The sequence below is a fragment of the Ailuropoda melanoleuca genome, chromosome X (assembly GCF_002007445.2).
Source record: "Ailuropoda melanoleuca isolate Jingjing chromosome X, ASM200744v2, whole genome shotgun sequence".
NCBI lineage: Eukaryota > Metazoa > Chordata > Mammalia > Carnivora > Ursidae > Ailuropoda > Ailuropoda melanoleuca.
The window spans coordinates 41,945,671-41,971,829 of NC_048238.1; the positions used below are offsets into that span (position 1 = coordinate 41,945,671).

The 26,159-nt window shown below is 41.6% G+C and overlaps 1 protein-coding gene across 1 annotated transcript in view; it reads left to right on the top strand.

The window, feature by feature from the left end:
* The window catches only part of USP27X (ubiquitin specific peptidase 27 X-linked), a 38,990-nt gene extending 36,383 nt beyond the window's left edge, over nucleotides 1–2,607 (top strand). The window contains exon 2 of the mRNA XM_034649017.1: nucleotides 7–2,607. Coding sequence (XP_034504908.1) covers nucleotides 7–1,713 — 1,707 coding nt within the window. The 3' untranslated portion in view covers nucleotides 1,714–2,607. The remainder of the gene's footprint in view (nucleotides 1–6) is intronic.
* The last annotated feature ends 23,552 nt before the right edge of the window (nucleotides 2,608–26,159 follow it).

Consider the following 26,159-nt stretch of genomic DNA (forward strand, 5'->3'; position numbering starts at 1 on the left):
CCACAGACCCGGCTCCGTACCCCGCCGCAGCCTAGGCCACGGCCCCCGCCCCGGCCCCGGCCCCGGCGCGGCCCTGGGGGCGGATGCCTGGATGTGGATTTCGCTGTGGGTCCACCAGGCTGTTCCCACGTGAACAGCTTTAAGGTGGGAGAGAACTGGAGGCAGGAACTGCGGGTGATCTACCAGTGCTTCGTGTGGTGTGGAACCCCAGAGACCAGGAAAAGCAAGGCAAAGTCGTGTATCTGCCATGTGTGTGGCACCCATTTGAACAGACTTCACTCTTGCCTTTCCTGTGTCTTCTTTGGCTGCTTCACAGAGAAACACATTCATGAGCACGCCGAGACAAAACAACACAACTTAGCCGTAGACCTTTATTATGGAGGTATATACTGCTTTATGTGTAAGGACTATGTATATGACAAAGACATTGAGCAAATTGCCAAAGAAGAGCAAGGAGAAGCTTTGAAATTACAAGCCTCCGCCTCAACCGAGGTTTCTCACCAGCAGTGTTCAGTGCCGGGACTCGGTGAGAAATACCCAACCTGGGAGACGACCAAACCCGAGTTAGAACTGCTGGGGCACAACCCACGGAGAAGAAGAATCACTTCGAGCTTCACCATCGGCTTAAGAGGACTGATCAATCTTGGCAACACGTGCTTTATGAACTGCATCGTCCAGGCCCTTACCCATACTCCGATCCTGAGAGATTTCTTCCTCTCCGACAGGCACAGATGTGAAATGCCAAGCCCTGAGTTGTGTCTGGTCTGTGAGATGTCTTCACTTTTTCGGGAGTTGTATTCTGGAAACCCATCTCCTCACGTTCCTTATAAGTTACTGCACCTGGTATGGATACATGCCCGGCACTTAGCCGGATACAGGCAACAGGATGCCCACGAGTTCCTCATCGCAGCACTAGATGTCCTGCACAGGCACTGCAAAGGTGATGATGCTGGGAAGGCCGCCAACAATCCCAACCACTGTAACTGCATCATAGACCAAATCTTCACAGGTGGCCTGCAGTCTGATGTCACCTGTCAAGCCTGCCATGGCGTCTCCACCACCATAGACCCATGCTGGGACATCAGTTTGGACTTGCCTGGCTCTTGCACTTCCTTCTGGCCCATGAGCCCAGGGAGGGAGAGCAGTGTGAATGGGGAAAGCCACATACCAGGAATCACCACCCTCACGGACTGCTTGCGAAGGTTTACGAGGCCAGAGCACTTGGGAAGCAGTGCCAAAATCAAATGCGGTAGTTGCCAAAGCTACCAGGAATCTACCAAACAGCTCACAATGAATAAATTACCTGTTGTTGCCTGTTTTCATTTCAAACGGTTCGAACACTCGGCCAAACAGAGGCGCAAGATCACTACATACATATCCTTTCCTCTGGAGCTGGATATGACACCATTTATGGCCTCGAGTAAAGAGAGCAGGATGAATGGACAGTTGCAGCTGCCAACCAATAGTGGAAACGATGAGAATAAGTATTCCTTGTTTGCTGTGGTTAATCACCAAGGAACCTTGGAGAGTGGCCACTACACCAGCTTCATCCGGCACCACAAGGACCAGTGGTTCAAGTGTGATGATGCCGTCATCACCAAGGCCAGTATTAAGGACGTTCTGGACAGTGAAGGGTATTTACTGTTCTATCACAAACAGGTCCTGGAACATGAGTCAGAAAAAGTGAAAGAAATGAATACACAAGCCTACTGAAGCGACACACAGACCTACCTGTAATGGAAGATGGCGACACCCATACGACGACTGGCATCGAAATTTAAAGGACCTACTTGCGTGGCCTACGGGCCTGACAGAGTAAGAATTGAACAGTACCCAGTGTCTAAAAGGTCCTGGTTGGAAGAGAAATAGACGGGGCGGGAGAAGAGGCTCTAGTCTAAGCAGTCACTTGAAGGAAAATTCAATGGCAGGAATGCTCTAGGCGGGGAAGGCAGGAGCAGGGAAATCCTGACACTGGTACATATCCTATATTCCTCCAAAAGATTGTGTGGGAAAGTGTGGGGTGGGAGGGGGGTGGAGTGGGGGGGGGTGTGTGCCCTTGTAACCGTAAACATCTTTCTCCATGGGTGTTTCAGCTTCAACTGACCAATCACATAACAGTTATATGTTTGGGGGGGAAAGAAAAGTCTATACAAATGTAGCCCATTACTTACATGGGTATGAAAGTGGAAAAGTGGAGGAGGCAAGGATATCTCATTGACAAACACCTTTGCCAGTTTCTTTGTATTCGTGATTTTTGTGCTATTAAATGCAGTATTAAAAAAAAAAAAGCCCGCGGGGCTAGTGAAAGAAGAAAGAAGGGGGCTTGTATAAGGGGAGCACTTGCTCCAAAAGTAGAGAAGACAAAAAAATACTGTAAGATAAGCGACCAACACAGATGGGCCTCAGCTATGAGTATAGTGTGTGAGTGTTTAAAAAAAAAAGCTGTATGATATACTTGAGCAAATCAATGAACCTCTTTGCGATTGTTTTCTCATCTGTACAATGCAGATAATTCCTACCTTAAAGGGTTATTGTTAAAGATTAAATGATATAAAATGTGTCAAAGTATAAAGTAAAAGGCTTGGAACTTTGTAGGGGCTCAGTAAACGTTTGTTGGATCTGAAACTTCTTTGGACCAGGACCAGAATGCATCAGAGGTGAGGATCAGTCCTGAGACCCAAGGACAGAATGGACATGCGTCGTGTCACATGCAGTCACATACACATATGCGCGCACGCACACATACACTCACACTTTCAGCTCCCTCCCCAACACTGTCTACCTGGAGCCTCAAGGCAGTGGACTCCACTTTTGTCCCCATGTAAGGGCATCACAACCCGTGCTACTGGGGGTTGAGGGGAGCACCACAACTGTCTCCCAAAGTCATTCTGTCCATTTGGAAGACCATCGTGTCGTTTTCATGACTCAGCACCCTAGTGATGGGACTCTCAGGGCCAGTAGGATGACAGGCTTCCACATGAGTGTGGCTGTAACATTCACCTGCAGGCATAGATCAGTAGGACAATTTTCCAAAGCTCGCTGGTCCCCAGGCCAGGGATATCGATGGAGTGGCACATTGGCCTCTTCCCTGATTCTCACCAAGGGCAGAGCAGCCTGCAGAGAGCTAAGCCAGAACAGATGGGCCAGATGGGATATGCCCAGGAGGGGGTGCGCACTGGTGGTTCCTTCTTTTCTTCTCAGCATCAGGTACAAAGGGACATATAATCTAGAAAATCCTGGGGTGAGGGATACTGTGTATCAGACCCATGGGGCTTGGATCCACTGGCTCTGGTAAAAGGCTGGCTCCCCACCCCCACCCCCGCCCCTAGGGCTTCCCAAGTCTACTTTTTGGTGCAGTCATTTGGAAATACACATTTATTTATGTGGTTGTGGGGGCATCCCCAACTGGTTCATAGATTTTTCTTTAGGACAGGGGTTGTGCTTCCTCTTGTGTCCCAGGCTGTGTACTCGGCCCCTAGCACAGTTCCCGGCACAGAGTAAGTAGATAGTCAAAACACAAACTGGATGAATCAATGGACCTTTCCTTTAATAACCGAATTTTTGCCAACACCTGGGGCCCATGATCCTCAGGAGAATATGTCAAAAGTGTTATTTTTGGTATCTTGTAGGATGGGGGAGATCAAAGGATGAGAGGCCTCGGATGTCGCTTGGCAACTTAAGGCAGGGTGTCCAACTACCGCTTGGGATGTGTCTGGTAGCCCTGCCTGGGAAGACAGCCATGTCCTCGTTCCTCATCTCTGCCACAGGAAGAGTTCAGTAAGGCATGTGCCACCAGACTCTTGACTGCTTGCAGAAACTCTCTTTTGCATTTTTAAGCTTTTCTAGTTGGAAATATGTAAACCTAGGGGAAAGTTGCAAAAATAAAAATAGTGTAGAGAACATCTGTATACTCTTTACCAGATTCACCTGTTGCTAACACTTCACCCCATTTGCTTTCTTGCTTACATGTATGCACACTCTCATAATTAAGTGTGTGTGTGTGTATCTGGACCACATGATGGTAAAGTACATACATCATGACGCTTCATGGCTTACGTACCTCAGCACGCATCGCCTAGGAATGGGCATGTTCTCTACATCACAGTACAGTTAAGAGCTTCAGTAAATTTCACATTGATCCAATACTATTATCTAATCTACCATCTGTACTTCAATTTTGTCTGGTGGCCCAACGACATCCTTGACAGTGTGTCCCTGTCCATCGTAGGATCTGGTCTAGGGTGAGGTATTGCTTTCAGTTGGCCTGTCTCTTTAGCCCCCTTTCATCTGGGACATTTCCACAAACTTACTTTGTCTTGTATGGCATTAGCATTTTTAATGGACTGTTCCTCATTTTGGGTTTGTCTGATACAGAAACTGTCTTTTAAATACCCGGCACTCAGGAATAGTTCTAAGAGCTGTGAATGGCGCGGGACTGCGGAAGCTGACCTCCCTGTCTCCACTGGTGGAGAGCACAGACCACCAGAGGGAGCAGCTGTGCCTGGCCCTTTCTGAATGAAGCACGCACCTCCTCTGGAAAACACCATTGTCCCTCAGCGACAGGGGAGCCATTGAAACCCAGCCCTATGCCCCTACCTGTCACCAACCCCCAGATTGAGCCATGGAATGTAACAGCAGCAGCCTGGGCCTACTTGCAGATCACACCACCGTGGGACCCAGGCACCAATGTATTCAGCAGGTATGTGTTACCTTGAGCTCCAACGGAGAGGGTCAGGCATGTCTGGCACCGTGGGCAGGCACCTCCATGGTGGGGCCTCTTTAGGGGGGACCAGGATGGAACACCCTTGCCACCTTTATCAACATTCCCGTGGTCGGCACAGCAGCAGCGGAGGGAGGGGAGCCGGGAAGCGGTGAGTTCTTCAACAGCTTCGGGGGCAGAGGACATGAAGATGAAGCCCAGAATAAGTAAGGAAAACCATGGGAGAGGTCAACACAGGGGGGTTTGTGACCTACAGGAGACTTTCAGACACAACTGGGCTATTTTACATGACGGCTGGAATTCCTGTGTGAGCAAAAGTGGGCAAGAACTGGTGAAAATTAAGCTAATTTTTAACTCAGGCTCCCATCTACTTCCACAAGCTGGGAAGGCCAGGGGAACTCAGTTCACATGTAGATTTATGATCTGGGCCCCAAAGGGCACAGGTAACAGATGAGTGCTCACGACAGGGGTCTCATCCACCCTGAGAGCTCAGAATGAGACACCAAACAATGGGGTACTTCCCTTTCACCCATTATACATGCTTCCCACGGTTCTTTGGCCTAACCTGGTCGAAAATTCAGGACCCTACCAACTTCTGATTTCCTGGAGCAGCCAAATGCTGAAACTTACTCTGGCCCACAGTTCACATACGTAACTGCCTCACTTCTTCGCCATCCACAGGGAATCCTGATCAGGGATGCCATCCACCAAGAGGTCTTTTCCAATCAAGAAAACAGAGTGGCCCCCATACAACTCATGTTGTCATAATGCAGTAGAGTTGATGCCAGGAACCTGTGTTTGCTCCAAATGCATATTCACACCCAGAAGCGAAGGCCCAGGTCCTCTGAGACTATGAAGGTCAGTGCCCACAGCCGTATGTCATTACACACTGACCTTTCCCAGCAGATGATCCAATACCATTTTTAAACTCTTGTATTATGCAACTAATGAATCATCGAACTTTACATCGAAAAATAAAGTGTATCAACTATGTAGGAAAACACATGTATCATAAGGGTACAACTCGATACATTTCTAGGAAATGAACAGATCCCTGCAGATAACATCCAGGTCAAGAAACAGGACATTGCCCGTAAGTCAGGCCCCACTTCTGCTTCCTTCCAGTCAATAACCCCAAAGAGGAATCCCTATCCCGACTTCTTTCACTGTAGATTAGTGTTGCCTTTTTCATGCCTTCTATAAATGGGATTGTTCAGTGTGTATACTTTTGTGTCTGGCGTCTTTCGCTCAACATTTTAGGAACTTCAGATATGAAGTCCTTTTTTCAAGAAAAATTCTGAGGAGTGTCACTATTTCTGTCTAATGAGCCAAAAGTAAGAATCCATACTCCTCCTAGTGATTTCTGACATATTGAATCCCTTCAAAGGGACTCAGGCCATTGCAAAGTTGGGCCTCGAGAGTGTGTCCAATCTCAGATATAAGAAGATGGTGGATGGAAAACAGCCTTCCAGAGACTCTTGGGATAATTTAAGTACCCCAGAAATGTTGATCTTAGGCCCTGTTCTGTCTAATAATCTTGGACCCCAGCCCTATTTCAATAGCTCCTGAATGGGATACTCTATTCTGATAAATCCTCAAACTTATTCGGGCAGCAGAGTCACCTGGAGGGCTTGTTAATACCCAGATTGCTGGGTCCTGCCCCCAGAATTTCTGCTTTCAGAGGATCTGGGTTGGGGGGGGGACTTGAGAATTTCTATTTCTAACACATTCCTCGGTGATGCTTCTGGTTCTGGGATCACGCTTGGAGAACCAGTGATCTATTCAGTTCTTTTTCACACTGTGGTACTTGGAGCCCAAGGAGTCTGTGAAGGTGCTCCAGGGAGCACTTGGAGGAGCACCCAGGGGAGCAAGGGGGAGAGTACATTGGTGAAGATCAGGAACTCTTAGCCCCACTTTAACCAGAGCAGCTCCCCTCTTATTTATTTTAGATCTTGGGGTTCCAAGTAATACTTGAAGAAAAAGTTCTACCACTAAAATTTGTAAAAGCTGAAAATCACGGTGCTAAGGAGCTGCAGACTCTAAGGGAATGGTATCTTTACATGGGTGGTGTATCTGGAAAATAATCCAACATCTACTGAGACCTGGCCTCCTATGTGCCCTTAAACTAGATGGTCCTGAGGGGAGCTTAATTTCCTTGGAACTTAAAGAGGTGCAGATTTATGAGGATGGAAGTGATAAGGGAAAATGCTTAATTATAAATAAGGTGCAAAGTCACATGTATACAGATTTTTTTTTTCTGGCAAGATAGCACACTAAGATCATATGAATAGCACTTGCCAACTATGAACACATGGTAACGTGAGTTAAACCATAACAAAAGTTTTAATTTATAGCTGACCTTGAGAAAAGTAAAATCTGCAGAGAAACAAAAGGAAAAATTAAAGCCAGGCTAGTAATTGTAAGCGGACACTGTAATCGCCCATTGTGGTGTTGGTCCCTAGGGGCCAGGGGCTTAGAGCTGAGAATCTAATGCCCACGTGGGTACTGGCAACTCAGCCTCAAGTCGACCAGAGGCAGAGAAGCTGTGACCGAAACCTCTGGATAAAGCCTTTAGCTCCTCTATTACAACGGGTTTGGAAAGTGAGCAGTGAAAAGCTGTATGCTCTCTCCGGAGCCACCATGAGAAATTAAAAAAAACAGGCTTATGTTATATGTGGATGTGGGGGTCTAAATGTACCCTGTTGTGTGCTATAGAAACCACATGCTGGAAAATTAAAATAAAAATGGGAGCAGAACCATTCAAATCTCTAGAACCCCAGCAAGAGCCACATATTGTACCTTTTTACAGCCCAGGGCCCATGGAACGTCTTGGAAAAAGACAATAGCTGCGAAACAGGGGTTCAGAAAAAAACAATAGGAATCTTGTACTTGCAGAAGCAATGGCACATCAGGAAGGAGAGTCACCAGTTGCCACAAGGAGCAGAATTAGCATCCACAAGAAATCCTGATGAGAACTATTAGTCTGTTTTTGAGAGGGAAATAAGGAGATTTTCGGAGAAAAAAAAAACCAATAAATCTGAGAAAGGTTAGCGATAATAGACCATCGTTAAAGAACTATTGGAAGATATACTTCAGGAAGAAGGAAATTGAAATCAGGAAGAAGGGGTGAATAGGAGGCAAGGAACAGTGAACAAAAATAGGGAAATGTGGGGAAATCTAAGCATTAGGTGTAGAAGACAATAATAACGTTGAATCAGATGGAGATGTAAAAAGAAGCTGCCGCCAAAAACATTGGAGCCCAACACCATCTAAGACAGCAGGAGGCTATTAATATTTAAAGCATGCTAAAGCTCTTCTGTTGTTTGGGAGAAGGGTATGGATATTGCCTGAATTTGGACCTTGTTAAGTCAAGTATAAATGTTTAAACATTTAAGGATATGGGCTTCTAGTTTCTGGCAATGGCAGGCTTGGTTCTTTGATTCAACTTGCCTATTGAAGTAATGAAGTATGCTGCATAAAATCTTTCAAAAACGACTTTAAAAGCCCTGAAGAGCCGAGAGGACAGAGGAAAACTTCCAGGCCAAGTTGGAATGAAAGCTTGTAACCAGACAGGTAAGCAGAATATGAGCACGCCCCCCCCAACAAAGCCAATTTGCTCTGAGGGCCTTTGCCTCCACTGCCCACCTGAGCTTTGATCCAGTGGCCACCCAGGGCTAGAGAGAGAGAAGCTGAGGCTTAGGGCCAGGCCATGGTAGGAGTTAATAGGAGAACCTTTCCACACTGAGCCCAGAGCCCAAGGGCCTACATCAGCTGCATAAGGGCCAGCCAGAATGCAACAGGCCCCCGTTCCAACAATCCCAGACAAATTGTGCAGAAGCTGATTTGGCACCAAGCAGAGGAGGGGGTGCATACATCTTTTTGAATTGGTGTTTTCGTTTTCTTTGGGTAGAAGAAATCCCCCAGTAGTGGGATTATTGGTTCATGTGGTATTTTTATTTTTGATTTTTTGAGGAACCTCCACACTATTTTCCACAGTGGCTGCACCGGCTTGCTTGCCGTCAACAGTGCGCTAGGGTTCCTTTTTCTCTACATCCTCGCCAGCACTTGTTGTTTCTTGTGTTTTTGATTCTAGCCATTCTGACAGGTGTAAGGTGCTATCTTGTTGTGATTTTGATTTGCATTTCCATGATGATTAATGATGTTGGGCATCTTTTCATGTGTCTGTTGGTCATTTGTATGTCTTCTTTGGAAAAAATGTTTGTTCAGGTCCTCTGCCCATTTTTAATTATTTATTTTATTATTATTATTTTTTAAGATTCTACAGTAAGTTTATTTTGCAAACTTTTTGTATTTTAAGTTTTATTGGCTTACATTGTTATAAAGAGAAAAAAGGTATGCAATTTTGAACACTGAACTATTTATCATTTTAATATGAATTCAGATATACTTTGTTTATTTCTAATTGACCTTCACCTCCTAAGTTCAGTATAAGTATTCTTGCCACCCCATTCCACCCTGTCACTGAGTCAAAGAGTTCAAGATACATACACAAAACACACATATAAACAGACACAAACAAGCCTTTTATAAAGTAAATAAATCTTTTACAATGTAAATAACTGTTCCTTTTTGGAACTTTCTAAATCCAGTTCAAATCTCTTATGAAATTGGGATATTCACACTTATTAGACACAATCTTTATAAAGCAAAGTGTTTATCTCCTTTTTTTTAAAGATCTTTTTTATTGTTTTGTTTGTGAGAGAGAGAGTGTGCATACGAGCACGAGCACAAGCAGGTGGAGGGGTGGAGGGAGAGGGAGAAGCCGACTCCGCACTGAGCAGGAGCTGACTTGGGGCTCAATCCCAGGACTCTGGGATCATGACTGAGCCCAACACAGACACTTAATCAACTGAACCATCCAGGTGCCCCAAGTGTTTATCTCTTTGTGAACTCAAGTAATTCTTTTTTTTATTTTTTAAGATTGTATTTATTTATTTGAGGGGGAGAGAGAGAGAGAGAGAGAGAGAGTTTGCGCGCCAGCATGGGGGGGAGGGGCAGAGAGAGAGGGAGAAGAAGAGTCAGCACTGAGCAGGGAGCCTGAGGTGGGGCTTGATCCCAGGACACTGAGATTACGATCTGAGCTGCAGGCAGATGCTTAACCTACTGAGCCACCCAGGCACCCCTCAAATAATTCTTGAGAGGATTATTTTTCTTATTGATCTAAAAAGAATGGCGTGTGGAAGGCCAAAGAGGAAAAATCACTTCAAATGGTCAAAACAGAAGAGGACTGAAAAATAATATACTTACTAGTGTAGGGAGAAACATTTTAAGTATAGATTCTATTGAAAAGATTGATATTCAAAGGAATAGCTTTGGACCCATTGCCAAAACTTAGATTTTCTCAGTTAATTAAGACCAAGAGTGTTGGTTTTATTTAGGAAGATACATTAAGTCTTCGAAGTAAGAATGATAGGGTTGTACAACTTAATTTCTATATAAGTGACTGAATATACAAGGTATCAAATATAAACAGTGTAGCAAGAAAATAAATTAGCAGAAACAATTAACCAGTAGCAATAATTAAGACCACCATTTGAAAGATCTATACACAAAGAATGAAAACATATTGTTATAAGATTTTACAGCACAAAACTGGATTCAATCCTAATTCATTACTGTTGTACTTCTTTCTTCTTCAGTATTAGTAGACCCACGTCATCTCCCGTCAATTCATTGTGTTGATTATGTGAACCATCACAGGCAGGAAAGTCTTTGAACACCAACACCTACAATAAGCTGCTTTAGTAAGACACAAATCTTCAATGTTTTTTTTATTCACCACTTTGGGATTTTCCTTTTGTATTTTAACATTAGTCAAACTATCCTTCTGTTGTTTTTGGCTCTGGAGGAATAGACAAATTGAAGGTAGCCAAGTAGTACAAGTATACCAAGAAAAGGCAATCATCAAAGCAATTCTGAAACTGTGAGCCAGGTGAACCTGGTAATGCTCTTGGGATAGGTGCTGCTTTAAAGATTTTTTAAAAAGATTTATTTATTTATGAGAAAGAGAGAGAGCATACAGAGGGGCAGAAGGAGGGAAGCAGACTCCCTGCTGAGTGTGGAGCCTAATGTGGGGCTTCATCCCAGGACCCGGGATCATGACCTGAGCCAAAGTCAAGAGTCGGACACTCAACCAGCTGAGCCACCCTGGGGCGCTGCTTTAGATACACAGAGGGCAGCACCTTCATGATGTGGCCATGTTCTCCAGCACCATCCTCGCCAACAACGTCTACCCCTCTCCAGCCCCCCAGCTCTCTCCAGTGGAGCTGTCGCATCTGCAGGTGGAGAACAGAAGTAGCAGGTGTGCATCCCAGCCTGGGTTCTGGAGCAGGCAGGCCTCTGCCCATTGTTAAATCAGATTAGTTGTTTTTTTGGTGTTGAGTTGTATAAGTTCTTTATATATTTTAGATATAAACCCCCTTATCAGCTCTATCATTTGCAAATATCTTTTCTCATTCAGTTTGTTGTTTTTGTGTTTTGTTGATAGTTTCCTTCTCTGTGTGGAAACTTTTTACTATACTCATTGCAGCACTATTTACAATAGCCAAGATATGGATGCAGCCCAAGTGTCCATTGATAGATGAATGGAAAAAGAAGATGTGGCATATATATATATATATATATCTCACATCTATTGCCATATATACACACGCATGCATGCAATGGAATATTATACAGCCATAAAAAGGACGCGCTCTTGCAACTTGCAACAATATGGATGGAGCTAGAGGGTATTATGCCAAGTGAAATAAGTCAGGCAGAGAAAGACAAATACCGTATGCTCTCACTTATATGTGGAATCCAAAAAACAAAACAAATGAATAAACAAACAGAATCAGACCTATAAACACACAGAACAAACTGATGGTTGTCAGAGGATGGGAGGGTGGAGGATAGGCAAAATAGATGAAAGGGAGTGGGAGATACAGGCTTCCAGTTATCAGATGAATAATTCATGGAATAAAAGGTACAGCATAGGGAATATAGTCAATGGTATTGTACACACACACATATATATTTCCTTGCACCTAAGTATTAATACATAGACTTTTTTTTTCAAGCATAGTTGGAGTACTAATCACATTCTAGGCAAGTCTCAATACATACCACAACATTAGTTTCATTCAGACTACATTCCCTGATTACAATGAAATTAAGTTAGAAATAAAAAGCAACCATAACAGCAAAGACTTGTAAAAAGTTTTCTGGAATGTTTAAAAAACACTTTTGTATAACTCATGGATTAAAGGCAAATCATAATGTGAATCAAAAAGTATTTAGAAGTGAATGATTATACAGGTATCAAAACTTCTGAGATATAGTTGAAGAAAAACTTAAGGGAACTATATGGCCTTGAAAGCTTTTTATTAGAAAACAAGGCTCAAATTTAATGATTTAACCATCTGATTCAAGAAGTTAGAAAAGTAGCAACAAATTAAACCTAATGAAATCAAAAGAAAAGACATAACCTATATAAGACCATAAAGTGATGAAATAGAAAACAAGGATGCAATAGAGAAGAACAATAAAACCAAAACTTTGTTCTTTAAAAAGACAAACCTCTGGCAAGATTGAACAAGAAAACAAAAGAGAAGGTGTAAGTGAATAATATTGAGAATGAATAGAGGGACAAAACTGCAGATACTACAGAGATTTTAAAATAATTTAAAAATACTACAAACAGCTTTCTACCAATAAATGTAAAATTATAGATGAAACGAACAATTTTCTAGAAACTATAACTTTGAAAAGCTTATTTAAGAAGAAATCGAAAGCCTAAAAGATATATACAAATACAAGTCTTCTGCTGAGGTGGCAGACAGGAAGCTTTATGGCTGAAGATGGGGAGAGGAGGCAGGTTCTCAGTCTAATTGCTTCTTCTTCTTTTGGGGGAAAGAACCAACCCTTTAATTTATTGAGGGCTTATGTCAAGAATTGTGCTAAACACTATACATGCATTATCTCTTTGAATCTTCACAACAACTGTTTAAGATTCTATTATTATAATTCACATTTTTAAATTGAGATAAAATTCACATTCTATAAAACTCACCCTTTTAAGTGTACAATTTGGTGGATTTTAGTATATTCACAGGATTACACAACAATCACCATCATCTAATCCCAGAACATTTTTAAGATTTTTTTTTTATTTGACAGAGATAGAGACAGCCAGCGAGAGAGGGAACACAAGCAGGGGGAGTGGGAGAGGAAGAAGCAGGCTTCCTGCAGAGGAGCCCGATGTGGGGCTCGATCCCAGAACACCAGGATCACACCCTGTGCTGAAGGCAGACGCTTAACGACTGAGCCACCCAGGCGCCCCAAATCCCAGAACATTTTTATCATCCCCAAAGGAAACCCTGTCCATTAGCAGTCACTCTCATTACCCTTTCCCCACAACCCCATGCAACCACTAATCTAAATTCTGGCCCTATGGATTTGCCTATTATGGACATCTCATATACATGGAATATAAAATGTGTGGCATTCTGTGTCTTGCTTCTTTCACTTCACAAAGTGTTTTCAAGATTCACCTATGTTGTAGTGTGTATCAATACTTCATTCCTTCTGTAGCTGAATAATATTCCAGTGCATAGATATGCCACATTTTGTGTTTCCGTTCATCAGTTAAGGGTCATGCCTCCAGGTGGGAAGCAGTCAGCTTGACAAAAACTTTCTACCACAGTTGTAGATGAACTCAAAGGTGCGCCAAGAGGTATGGGACAGGGCATTAACATCACCCCATTCAAGAGAGTTCACAACAGACTATTAGAACTAATAAAAGAGGGGCGCCTGGGTGGCACGGCGGTTAAGCGTCTGCCTTCGGCTCAGGGCGTGATCCTGACGTTGTGGGATGGAGCCCCATATCAGGCTCCTCCGCTATGAGCCTGCTTCTTCCTCTCCCACTCCCCCTGCTTGTGTTCCCTCTCTCGCTGGCTGTCTCTATCTCTGTCTCTGTCGCATAAATAAATAAAATCTTAAAAAAAAAGAACTAATAAAAGAGAGTTCAACTGTGTTGCTGGAGACAAGATCAGTACACAAAAATTAAGCACACCTACATACCAGCAACAACCTACTAGAAATTTTTTTTAAACTTTCACAATAGCAACAAAATGTGTAAGGTTTCTAAGGAGTATCTAACCAAAGATGCAAAACATATATGGAAGATATTAAAATTTTCATTGTAGGGGTGCCTGGGTGGCTCAGCCAGTTAAGCATCCAACTCTTGGTTTCAGCTCAGGTCATGATCTTGTGGTTGTGAGATTGAGCCCCACATCAGGCTCTGCAATCAGTGTGGAATCTGCTTCAGATTCTCTCTCCCTCCCCAGCCCACTCACTCTCTCTCTCTCTCGAATAAATAAATAAAATCTTAAAAAGAAATACAATAAAATTTTCATTGTAACACAAATATTACCTTAAAAATGGAGAAATATGGCATGTTCACAGACTTAAAAATCTCACTAATGTAAAATTCAAAGTAAATCAATAAAAATCCCCAAAGGTTTTTTCACCTAACTAGAAAAACAAATTTTAGGATTCATGTTGAAAACAAAGGGCCAAAGACAGCCAGAATAATTCTGAAGGAGAAGAAGAAACAGGACATGGACAAACAGATCAATGGAGCAGAATAACTTCTCCAGGAAAAAAAATCCACACATATATTGAAACTTGGTATTCAACAAGGGTAGCGCTACAAATCAGTGGGTAAAGATAGATCATTTAATAAATCCGCTGGGGCAATCGGCTACCCACATGGAAAAATTTAATTCAGCTAGTATTTGACATCATAATCCCCCCAAAAACTTTCAGATAAAGACCTATATGTGAAAAAAACAGGACTTTAAAACTTTCAAGAGAAAATACAGGAGAATACTATAACCTCAGGAGCTCCTAAACAGAACACAACAAACAAAAAACACAACTGGGGTGCCTGGGTGGCTCAGCCGTTAAGCATCTGCCTTCGGCCCAGGGCCTGATCCCAGCATCCTGGGATCGAGCCCCACGTGGGTCTCCCTGCTCTGCTGGGAGCCTGCTTCTTCCTCTCCCACTCCCCCTGCTTGTGTTCCCTCTCTTGCTGGCTGTCTCTCTTTGTCAAATAAATAAAATCTTAAGGAAAAAAACCCAAAAAACACAACATAAAATATTTTTGATATAACTTGAAGCCAACAAAATCTTATTTGCTTTGTATATAAATTCTATATAAATTCCCTCTCTATATTTGTATATAATTTCTACCAGTTCCTTGAAGAATAAAGTTTTGTTTATTATCACAAGAGCAAATTCTGTTAATTTCATACAAGCTGTTAATTTTATGTCAAAAACCAATTAAGAAATTTCAAATAGTTAAATAGGAACTTAGGTTGGCCTTTAATGCCAATATTAAGAGAATATATTAGCTAGACAATTTCAGGAAAGGCATTATATGCTTTTTGAACTAACAGATGTGTATGTTATTTTACATAATAGTCCAAGGCACAATAACAGATATTTGATTATATAATAATTTTATTATACAAAGATGAGTTGTTTGCCTATAGAGCATTCATGTTAAAATAATTTTTTAAATTATATTTAATTTTTAGCTGCTGAATTCCATTTAGACCATAAATCTTTTAAGAAAAGCCTTATTTGAGAATTTCTCATATCTTATGAAGATGGAATAAAAGTAAACTGTCATCCTTTCCATTGTCAAAATTTCATGTGATGGAAAAATTCCAAAATCTTGTACAACAATATTCACTATAAATCTTTGGTTCAGACTTAATAAAGATTATAAAGAGTTCAAAGAAAGGGAAAAAGGTTAGGGAAAAATGAGACGCCTCCCCAAATATCTCATTATTTCATTGATCTCAATTGAAAGTGAGTATTTAAGTACTGAACATATGCACTCCAGTGAATATAGGAGGAATCCAGCTGCTGACAGTGCTGAGAAATTCGTATTCTTTCATTATGTCAAATTGTTAAAAGTCTGTCAATAAAATTGTAATTGTGAAAACGCTTACTGATAAAATTTCAGAAGTATGGGTGCCTGGGTGGCTCAGTCGGTTAAGCGACTGCCTTTGGCTCAGATCTTGATCTCAGGGTCCTGGGATTGAGCCTCACATCAGGCTCTGCACTCAGTGGGAAGTCTGCTCCAGAATTCTCTCTCTCCCTCTGCCCCTCCCCCTGCTCATGCTCTTGCTTCCACTCTCTCTCTCTCTAAAATAAATAAACTTAAAAAAGATTTCTAAGGTATTCTTGTATTCCAGGAGTTTATTCTATGATAATGATATTCAGCTTTGGCCTTAACTTTGACTGAATGTCATTCATATATGTTCTGTGTACCTCTATTATCCAGAATACAAAAATCTCTTTTATAAAGCAGTAAGAAGGATGCGCAAGCCAATGGAAAAATGAGCAACAGATGAATAGGCAATTTGCAGAAGAGGAAACCCAGCTGGACAATATTCAATTGTACTAGCAATTAGGAAATGCAAATTAAACAATATTGATTTACCATTCTCATACTTAACAGACTGGAAAATTTTTAAAGTCCAAAAATACCAAGTTGGAATTGGCAAGGATGTTAGAGTAACTGGGATTTTCATATACTACCGGTTGGAATCTATATTGGTACCACTCTAGGGAACAGTTTGGAGGGTTTTTTTTTGTTCTGTTTTGTTTTCTCTCACAGGTTTTGAGAGGGACCTGGTACCAGCCAGCTACTGAGCTTCTAGGCATAAACCCTAGAGAACTCTTGCACACAGAGTATTGTTTTTTATTATATTATTATTTGAAAGAGAGAGAGTGAGCGTGCATGAACGGGGGGGAGGGGCAGAGAGAGAGGGAGAAGCAGACTCCCTGCTGAGCAAGGAGCCTGATGTGGAACTGAGCTGAAGGCAGATGCTTAACCAACTGAGCCACCCAGGAGCCTAAGTATTGCTTTTTATAGTAAAATTTCCGCCAGTGAGGAAAGGGATGAACAGATGCTGGTATGTTAACACAATGGAATGCTTTATAGAAATGAAAGCAATTAACTTGATCTATATGTACCACCTGGATAAACCTTACAAACATAATATCGAGTAAAAAAAACAAGTTTGGGGGGTGATACATAGAGTTTGATATTGTTTGTGTAGATGTAAAGATTATACCAAACAGTACAGTTTTTATGGACACAGAGTGGAAGTATAGAAGCATTGATAGGAAGAATGAAAACTAATTTCAGAATCGTGATTACCTTGGGGGAGGGTGGGAGGGGACGGTATCTGAAAGGAGTACAAAGGGGGCCTCATCTGTATCTGGAACATTTTATTTCTTTAAAAAGAAGAACAGTTTATGTAAACATGCCCCAAATAATAATATTTGGATACATAGGTATTTGTTATCATATTCTGTGCCCTTTTCCATATGTTTGAAATATTTCATCATAAAAGTATGATTTATTGCTCGAATCCACATAAGCAATGCCAAAAGACTGATAACAAACTGTGAAAAATAGTTACAACTCATATCACACAGGGCTTATTTTTCTGAAATAAAGAACTCCTACAATCTATACAAAAAAGACCACAATAAAAATGCGGGCAAAAAATATTGACAATTCACAGAGAAAGAGAAAAACATTGCTCTTACACACAAATGATTTTCAACCTCAGTCAGAACAAGAGAAATGCAAATTAAGACTGAGTTGAGATGCCATATTTTATATATTAGATGGGCAAGGATAAAGAAAAGTCTCTAACCTACCAAAGCGGTGAGGATGTAGAGAGACAAGATAGAGGGATATCATTCGTAGCTATTAAACTGGTACAGCCTCTGTGTAGAGCAATTAGTCACCTATCAAAATTACACATTCACATACTTATACCAAGCAGTTCCATTTTGCAGGAATTTATCCTATAGATATACTTAAACACATGCAAAATGATGAATAGAGTTATTTATTGCAGCATTGGGGACAACCTAAGTGTCTATCAACAGGGTCTGGTTAAATAAGTTACGATACCTCCATACAATAGACTAAAATGCAGCTGTTAAAAAACAAGCAAACTCTTGGGGCACCTGGGTGGCGCAGCCGGTTAAGTGTCTGACTCTTGGTTTCTGCTCAGGTCTGACTTCAGGGTTGTGAGTTTGAGCCCTGCGTCAGGCTCTGCTCTTAGTGTGGAGTCTGCTTGAGTTTCTCTCTCCCTCGCCCCTGCGAGCTCTTTCTCTAAAAGAAATAAAAGTCTTAAAAAAAAGAAACCCAAACTCTTTATGTATTCATATGGAATAATTGGCAAGACATATTAAATGAAAACAAGCAGAGTGCAGAATAGTAAGCATGGAATGTCACCATCACATATGAATATATTATCTATCCCAGAGATAGGGTTTTAATTATGTAAGCTATGTATGTGTACCTAACAGTAATCTCTGTCCACAAACTTGTGTGAAATAAAGAGAACTAGGTTTGCAATAATTCAGTCTGATTTCTGTCCCCGAGCCGTCACTTCACCAGTAATACCATTTCAGACCTATCCCCACCAACCACCCAAATCCAGTTATTTTAGATAGTGCCAGGATATTGGAGATTGGCAGCTGGTCCTCAATCGACTGTCCCCATGGTTTGCCAGTGAGTAAATCTTGGGCCTCACAGTTCCATGAAGCCTGCTGGCTATCTGATGAATCTGTGCCATGTCTGGGACATGTAACTTTCATAATGCTGCTTATGGTACCATCTGCTGAGATATACCACCCAGCAATACAGAAAAAAGTATGATCATGGCTGATTAGGTAGGTAGGTAGATAGATACACGATAGAGAGATAACTACTACGTTCCAGGCACTGTACTACTGAACACCGGGTGTATAGCAGTGAACAAAACATGTGAAAATCCCTGATTTAAAGAGACGGTATTCTAGAGGAAAAGGAGAAGCCTGACTCCACAGTACTTTTAGGAGGAGGCTGGAGTGGAGGCTGAAGCCGGTCTTGCCAGTGGAGTCCCAGACAGGATTGGGAGGTTGGTAGAAACGAAATGTGAGATTGAAAATAGAATGAATTATGGATCTGTGTATGGAACAGCTGAGTCTGTTGCCCCCGCCCCCACCACGCCCGCTGCCCCTGGTTGCAAATAACACATAAGCAACCCAGCAAAAACTGTAAGGTTCTTTTATAAAGATACTGTGTCGTCAAGGGCTTGTATCACATGAGTCTGATGAATCAGCGGCATGGGCAGGGATGAGGGGGGCGGGGGACAATGGAAGCATTCCCTGCGGGGAGGAGTATTTTATCACCGATATTATTTAGAATTGCTGATGCTTGGGGATAAAAAGCAGACTGACTTTTAGTTGTTTATTATTTTTATTTTTATTTATTTATTTATTTTAAAGATTTTATTTATTTGACAGAGAGAGAGAGACAGCCAGCGAGAGAGGGAACACAAGCAGGGAGAGTGGGAGAGGAAGAAGCAGGCTCCCATCAGAGGAGCCTGATGTGGGGCTCCATCCCAGAACGCTGGGATCACGCCCTGAGCCGAAGGCAGACGCTTAACGATTGAGCCACCCAGGCGCCCCTATTATTATCATTTTTAAATGATCTAAGAGCAATACATCCCTTATTGTCTCGCCACCCAGTGCAGAAGGCTGTTCCCACCACCTTTGCCCTTGGTAAGGAATGACAAAGATAGGGGAGAGATGTTCTCCTAGAACAAATAAGCTGATATAATTTGAGATAGAATATTTGATACAATAAACCTGTGTCAAGGATGTGGGCTGCTTTATAGTGTCTTCAATAGGTAGACAGCCCATCAAAATGGTAATCCAAAAGGAACCCTTTGAAGACTTATGCATAGAAACTCACGGGGAAATGAGGAAAAGAGAAAGGAACGTAAGAAACAAGCAAATGGGGGTGCCTTGGTGTCTGGGTGGCTCAGTCGATTAAGCGTCTGCCTTCAGCTCAGGTCATGATCTCAGGGTCCTGGGACTGAGCCCTGCATGGGGCTCCCTGCTCAGCGGGGAGTCTGCTTCTCCCTCTGCCCCCTGCCCCCCGCTCGTGTGCTCTCTTTTTCTCTCTGTCAAATAAATAAAATCTTAAAAAAAAAAAAAACAAAAACGGGCAAACGAAGAGCATACACAATTAGAAGATTTACCAAAGAAGCACTGGAAGTATTACAGATACCATGATGGTATATAAATATTATAAGTATAATAATGGTATGTAGTTATTATAGGTATCACGATCACTCTTAAAAAGAGCATAGTCAAGGGGCGCCTGAGTGGCTCAGTCCGTTAAGCCTCTGCCTTTGGCTCAAGTCATGATCCCAGGGTCCTATATCAGGAGAGGGAGCCTGCTTCTCCCTCTCCCTCTGCCTGCTGCTCCCTCAGCTTATGCGTGCTCTCTCTCTGTCAAATAAATAAAATCTTTTTAAAAGGGGGGGGCACAGTCAAGAAATACAGGGGTTCAAAGAGATATGTCAGACAGGAGGAGATTAAGAAAACAAGGTTATAAATCTCAAAACAAAACAGAAAAGAAAAATAAATTACAAAGCCACATTAGAAGCAAGCAAGTGATCAAACCCCACAACTGAAAAGACAGAAGCGTTGTGAAGAGGCTCAAGGAAATGACACTGAACAAAAGGGAAAATATCAATAGGGCCACGACGATAGAACTGCAGCTGATGATCAGGATACGTAATTGCTGGATACATGGAAAGAAAACGTATGTACCCACGTTCAGAATCAAGAAAGGGAAATCTCTAAGTACCAGAGACAAAAAGGGAAGGCGAAGTTGGATCAGCGACCCTGAGCTGAATCGGAAAATGACTTAAGAAGGTATTGATACCGGGGGCGCCTGGGTAGCGCAGTCGTTAAGCGTCTGCCTTCAGCTCAGGGCGTGATCCCGGCGTTCGGGGATCGAGTCCCACATCAGGCTCCTCTGCTGGGAGCCTGCTTCTTCCTCTCCCACTCCCCCTGCTTGTGTTCCCTCTCTCGCTGGCCGTCTCTCTGTCACATAAATAAATAAAATCTTTAAAAAAAAAAAAGGTATTGATACCAGCATACACTAGCGGCAATGATGAAAGGGGGTCTGGCGACCCCTGGGGATCTCCAAGATTCTTTCCAGGGTCCACAGAGTCAAAATTATTTTCACAATAATACTGAGATTTTTATTTGAATTTATCACTCTCAAGTATACAGCAGAGGTTTCCTGAAGCTCCTTGACCTATGATATTACAACAGATTGAATGGAGGTTGACTCCAGCTGTCTTCTATTAAGCCAGACACAATAGAGATTTGCAAAAATGTAAAACAATGAGATTATGTGTTTTGTGCATTTTGATATATATAGTTTATTTTTTATTACAAGTATGCTATTTATGTAACATGTTTTCAGCAGTTTTTAAATGAATTAACAAATTAATATTAAAGAATTTTTTTATTTTTTAATTTTTATTTATTTATTTTTAAAGATTTTATTTATTTATTCGACAGAGATAGAGACAGCCAGCGAGAGAGGGAACACAAGCAGGGGGAGTGGGAGAGGAAGAAGCAGGCTCATAGTGGAGGAGCCTGATGTGGGGCTCGATCCCATAACACCGGGATCACGCCCTGAGCCGAAGGCAGACGCTTAACCGCTGTGCCACCCAGGTGCCCCAATATTAAATAATTTTTTAATCACTTTTAACTTCCACTGTGGCAAAAACTGATAGGTATAACTGCACATAAACAAAAGCTATTTAGGATGTGTAAGAATTTTTTAATTTTATTTTAAAATTAACATGTAATAAAATTGGCTTTGTTGGCAGGCAGTTTGGTGAATTTTAACACTTGTGTACATTCATGTAAACATCACCACAACCAAAACAGAAAAACTGTTATTTTACCCCCAAAACTCCCTTGTGCTAAAAAACAGACCCTAAACTATAGAGAGCAAACTGACCGTTAGCAGAGTGGAGGTGGGTGGGGGATGGGTGAAATAGGTGATGGGGAGTGCCCTCTGCCCCTCCCCCCCTCTAAAAAATAAAATAAAATAAGCCTATAAAAAAACCTCCCTTGTGCTATTCCTTTGTCATACTCCCTCCTGCCCCCTACGGACTCTGAAGCCCTGATGACTACTGATCTGTTCTCTGTCACTGTTGTTACACCTTTTTGAGAATGGAATCATGTAATACGTAACCTTGTGAGGCCTGATTCTTTCAGCATAATGCCTTTGAGATCCATTCAAGCTGAGATCCATCAATAGTTCATTCTTTTTTATTGCCAAGTAGTACCACAGTTTGTTTATCTGTTCACCCGCTGAAGAACATTTGGGTTATTTCCACCTTGGGGCTATTACAAATCAAGCTGCTATGAACATTCATGTACAGGTTTCATGTGAATATTTCTCTAAGGTAAATACCCAGGAATGAGAGTGCAGGATCATATGATGAGTGTATGTTTAACTTTCTGGAAAAAAAAACCCCTTTTAAACTGTTTTCCCAAGTGGCTATAACATTTTACATGCTGAAGAGCAATATAAAAAAGTTCTAGTCGTTCTGCATTCTTGCTGGCAGTTGGTTTTGCCAGTATTTTTTATTTTACTTTTTTAAAAAAATTCTTTTTTTAACAAAGAGAGAGCTTTGAGCGGGGGTGGGGCAAAAGGAGAGGGAGAGAGAGAATCTTTTTTTTTTTTTTTTAAAGATTTTATTCATTTATTTGACAGAGACAGCCAGCAAGAGAGGGAACACAGGCAGGGGGAGTGGGAGAGGAAGAAGCAGGCTCATAGCAGAGGAGCCCGATGTGGGGCTCGATCCCAGAACGCCAGGATCACGCCCTGAACCGTAGGCAGACGCTTAATGACTGCGCCACCCAGGCGCCCCAGAGAGAGAGAATCTTAAGCGGGCTCCATGCCCAGCATGGAGCCCAACAAGGGGCTCAATCTCACCACCCTGAGGTCATGACCCAAGCTGAAATCAAGAGTCTGTCGCTGAACTGACTGAGTCACCCGGGTGCCCGCAGTTATTTTTTATTTTAGCCATTCTAATAAATGTGTAGTTGTATCTCTTCATGGTTTTAATATGTATTTTCCTAATGGCTAATGATGTTGAAAAATTTTTTATGTGCTTATTCTTATTCATATATCCTCTTTGTTGGTGTACTTGTTTAAGTCTTTTGGGCATTTTCTAATGGAGTTTTAATTTTCTTACTGAGTTTGGAGAATTCTTTATATATGCTGGATACAAGTCCTTTGTCAGATATGGGAATTGCAAATATTTCCTCCTGGTCTGGAGCTCCTCTTATCATTCTTTTAACAGTGTCTTTTACAGAACAAAACACTGTGATTTTTTAAAAAGATTTTATTTATTTGCCAGACAGAGAGAGCACAAGCAGGGGGAGCAGCAGGCAGAGGGAGAGGCAGGCTCCCCCCTGAGCAAGAAGTCTGATGCGGGGCTCAATCCCAGGACCCTGGAATCATGACCTGAGCCGAAGGCAGATGCTTAACCAACTGAGCCACCCAGGTGTCCCAAAACTGTGATTTTGATGGAGTCCAATCTGTCTTTTTTTTTTCTTTTTATGGATCATCCTTTTGGTGTCATGTGAAAAAAACTCTCTCTAACCCTAGGTCATGAAGCTATTTCTCCTATGTTTTCAGTTAGAAGTTTCATAGTTTTATGTTTTATATTTACATCAATTTTTGATTTTTAGTTAATTTTTGTATACGGTGTGAGGTTAAGGTTGAGGTTCACTTTTTTGGTACATGGAAATTCAGTTTTTCCTATGTCATTTGTTGAAAAGACTATCCTTTCTCAGGGCACTTGTTGGGATGAGCACTGGGTGTTGTATGGACGTGATGAATCACTAAATTTGACACCTGAAACTAATATTACACTGTATGTTAACTAACTGGATTTTAAATAAAAACTTGGAAAGAATGGAAAGACTATCCTTTTTCAATTGAATTGCCATAACACCTTTGTCAACAATCAACTGGTCATATTGGTGTGGTTCTATTTCTGGTTTGCTCTATTCTCTGTGTGTCCCTTCACCAGTACCACACTGTCTTGATCTCTGTAACTTCATAGCAAGTCTTAAAATCAGGCAGTATCATTACTTTGACTTTATTCTTTTCATAACAGTTTCAGTTATTCTCATTCCTGTGTTTTTTCTTGTAATTTTTGATATCGGCTAGTCAATATTAACAAAAAATACTGCTTAGAGTTTGATTGGAATTGCACTAAATGGATAAATTAATTTGGGGAGAACTGATAGCTTTACTATGTTGTTATTTCCAATCTGTGAACATATGTCCCTCCATTATTTAGGTCTTGACTGGTTTCTTCCAGCAGCATTTTGTAATTTTCAGTATACACTTTGGGTGTTAGACTTCTGTGAGTCCATGGCAGGTTATACCAGAAGAAATGAAGTGGTAAGCTTACTGATAATACAGTGATACTACAAAAGCCAGTCGTCTTCCTCAATCCACTCCCTATTATTTACTTTCTGTGTCCTCAAAGAGCTGTTCTACAAATTCTGACCAAGTTGTACAGTTGTATTTAGTGGGAGAGACACTTTGGAGTTTGTTTGCTCCATCTTACCAGAACAAAACAATAATTTTTAAGTGTAAATGTGTCCTGAGATGAAAGTTTGAGAACTGCTGCATATTAGGGACTGGTTTTTTTTTTTTTTTTTTTTAGAGGGAGTGAGAGCGTGCAAGCACACAAGTGGAAAGGGCAGAAGGGGAGGGGGAGAGAGAATCTTAAGCTGAGCATGGAACCCAACACTGGGCTCAATCTCACAACTCTGTGAACATGACCTGAGCTGAAAACAAGAGTTTGACACTTAACCAACTGAGCCACCCAGGCACCCGGGGACCGGCATTTTAATACTTCCACAGAAATGGAAGATAAGACCATGAAGCAGGAACTGATTTCCATCCATTAAGCCTTGAGCCATGCTTTCACATGAAGGGAGCTAGTAAAATTTCACCCATAGGACCAGAAATATGGCAAGGAAGTTCACCATTTATTCAGAAAGATAGGTGGAAAATAGTCACCTCTAAAATGAGGGGGGACATAAAATGAACAACTTCAAAATCATTACAGAAATAGGGATTTTTTTTAAAAAAGTGATTAATCCAAAGGGAGGCAGGAATGGAGGGGGGAAAAGAAGAAAATATGTTTCAAAGAAAACACAGGGACTCATTTTTTCTGATCATGATGGAGTAAAAGGAACTGGGTTTACCTTTTTTCTTAAACAACTAAAAATAATGGATAAATTACAGAAGACAATGGTTTTCAGGCATCGGACATCAGGCAGCAAAGGACACTGGCCTCTGAGAGAAAGGAAACAAACAAAGTGAGCCCTATGATTATCTCCACTTACTGTTTGGAGAGTTTTCAGGTCATAGCACAGACAGGGAGAATCTAAAGAGAGCCTGACAGTCTCCCTGAGTCAAGAACACAGAGTTAAAAATTCAAGGAGCACAAGGTGATTAGATTCACAGCACAGAGTGGTGTGTGTGTGAGAGAGAGAAAGAGAGAGAGAGAGAAAGAGAGAGAGAATGCCACAGGCTCAAGCACTCTGGAAATATGCAGAGGGTTCTCCTAGAATCTTCAGCTAGTACTGATCAGCACAGGCGTATGAGGAAACTACCCAAGGCCAGGGAATGAACTGAAAGAAATGAGCATTGAGGACAAATCCTGGAGCTCAGATAGGGCCAGAAGGAGTTCATCTCTCCAATATCCAGAGTAGAGAAACCCTGTAATACACAGGACTTTGGGTACAGTGCTCAGAAGAGTAGTGCCTCCGTAGAGAACAATATTAGCCATAAGCGACTGCTATGATCTATTGGGAAAAAATTAAAAATACAATTTCCTGCCAGTCCAGGAAATTCTCTCCTTGAATATAGAAAAGATAGAAAACAGTTTTATTATTGAATAAGCATTAAACCAGACTGTGATGCATTACAGACAATCTGCTAATGAGATTGCAAAGACAGAAATAAATCCCATTCTTATGGATGTAATTTATTCATTACATACATGTTCTTAAAATAAATGGTAAATTGGCATTATGTAAGAGGACCTGAAAGCACTGTTTGCTATACACCCTTCCATAGTTCATCCTAAGTTCACCTGGTAATTGGAGTAGCTATCTGTGCTGGTTAATTGCCTTTATCTAAAAGAAAAATAAAACTTCTATTTCTACAACACGCAGGTGCTTACAGCTTAGAACAAGGCACTTAGGCTAAAACCCCAGGATGACAGAGAAATATGGGGGCGCTATCTTCCTTGATGTTTACATTTCAAAGAGATGGTTCCAAGTCCCTTAAGAAAAACATTTCTGGGTTCCAAGGCTGGCAAGAGGCTTATTCAGTCCTCAAAAATATTTACATACATATCAAAGGGACAGAGGAAGGGTTCACAAATATTAGATTTCTCAGGAAATACTCTAAGTAAGAGTAGGGAGAAAAGTCTCCTTT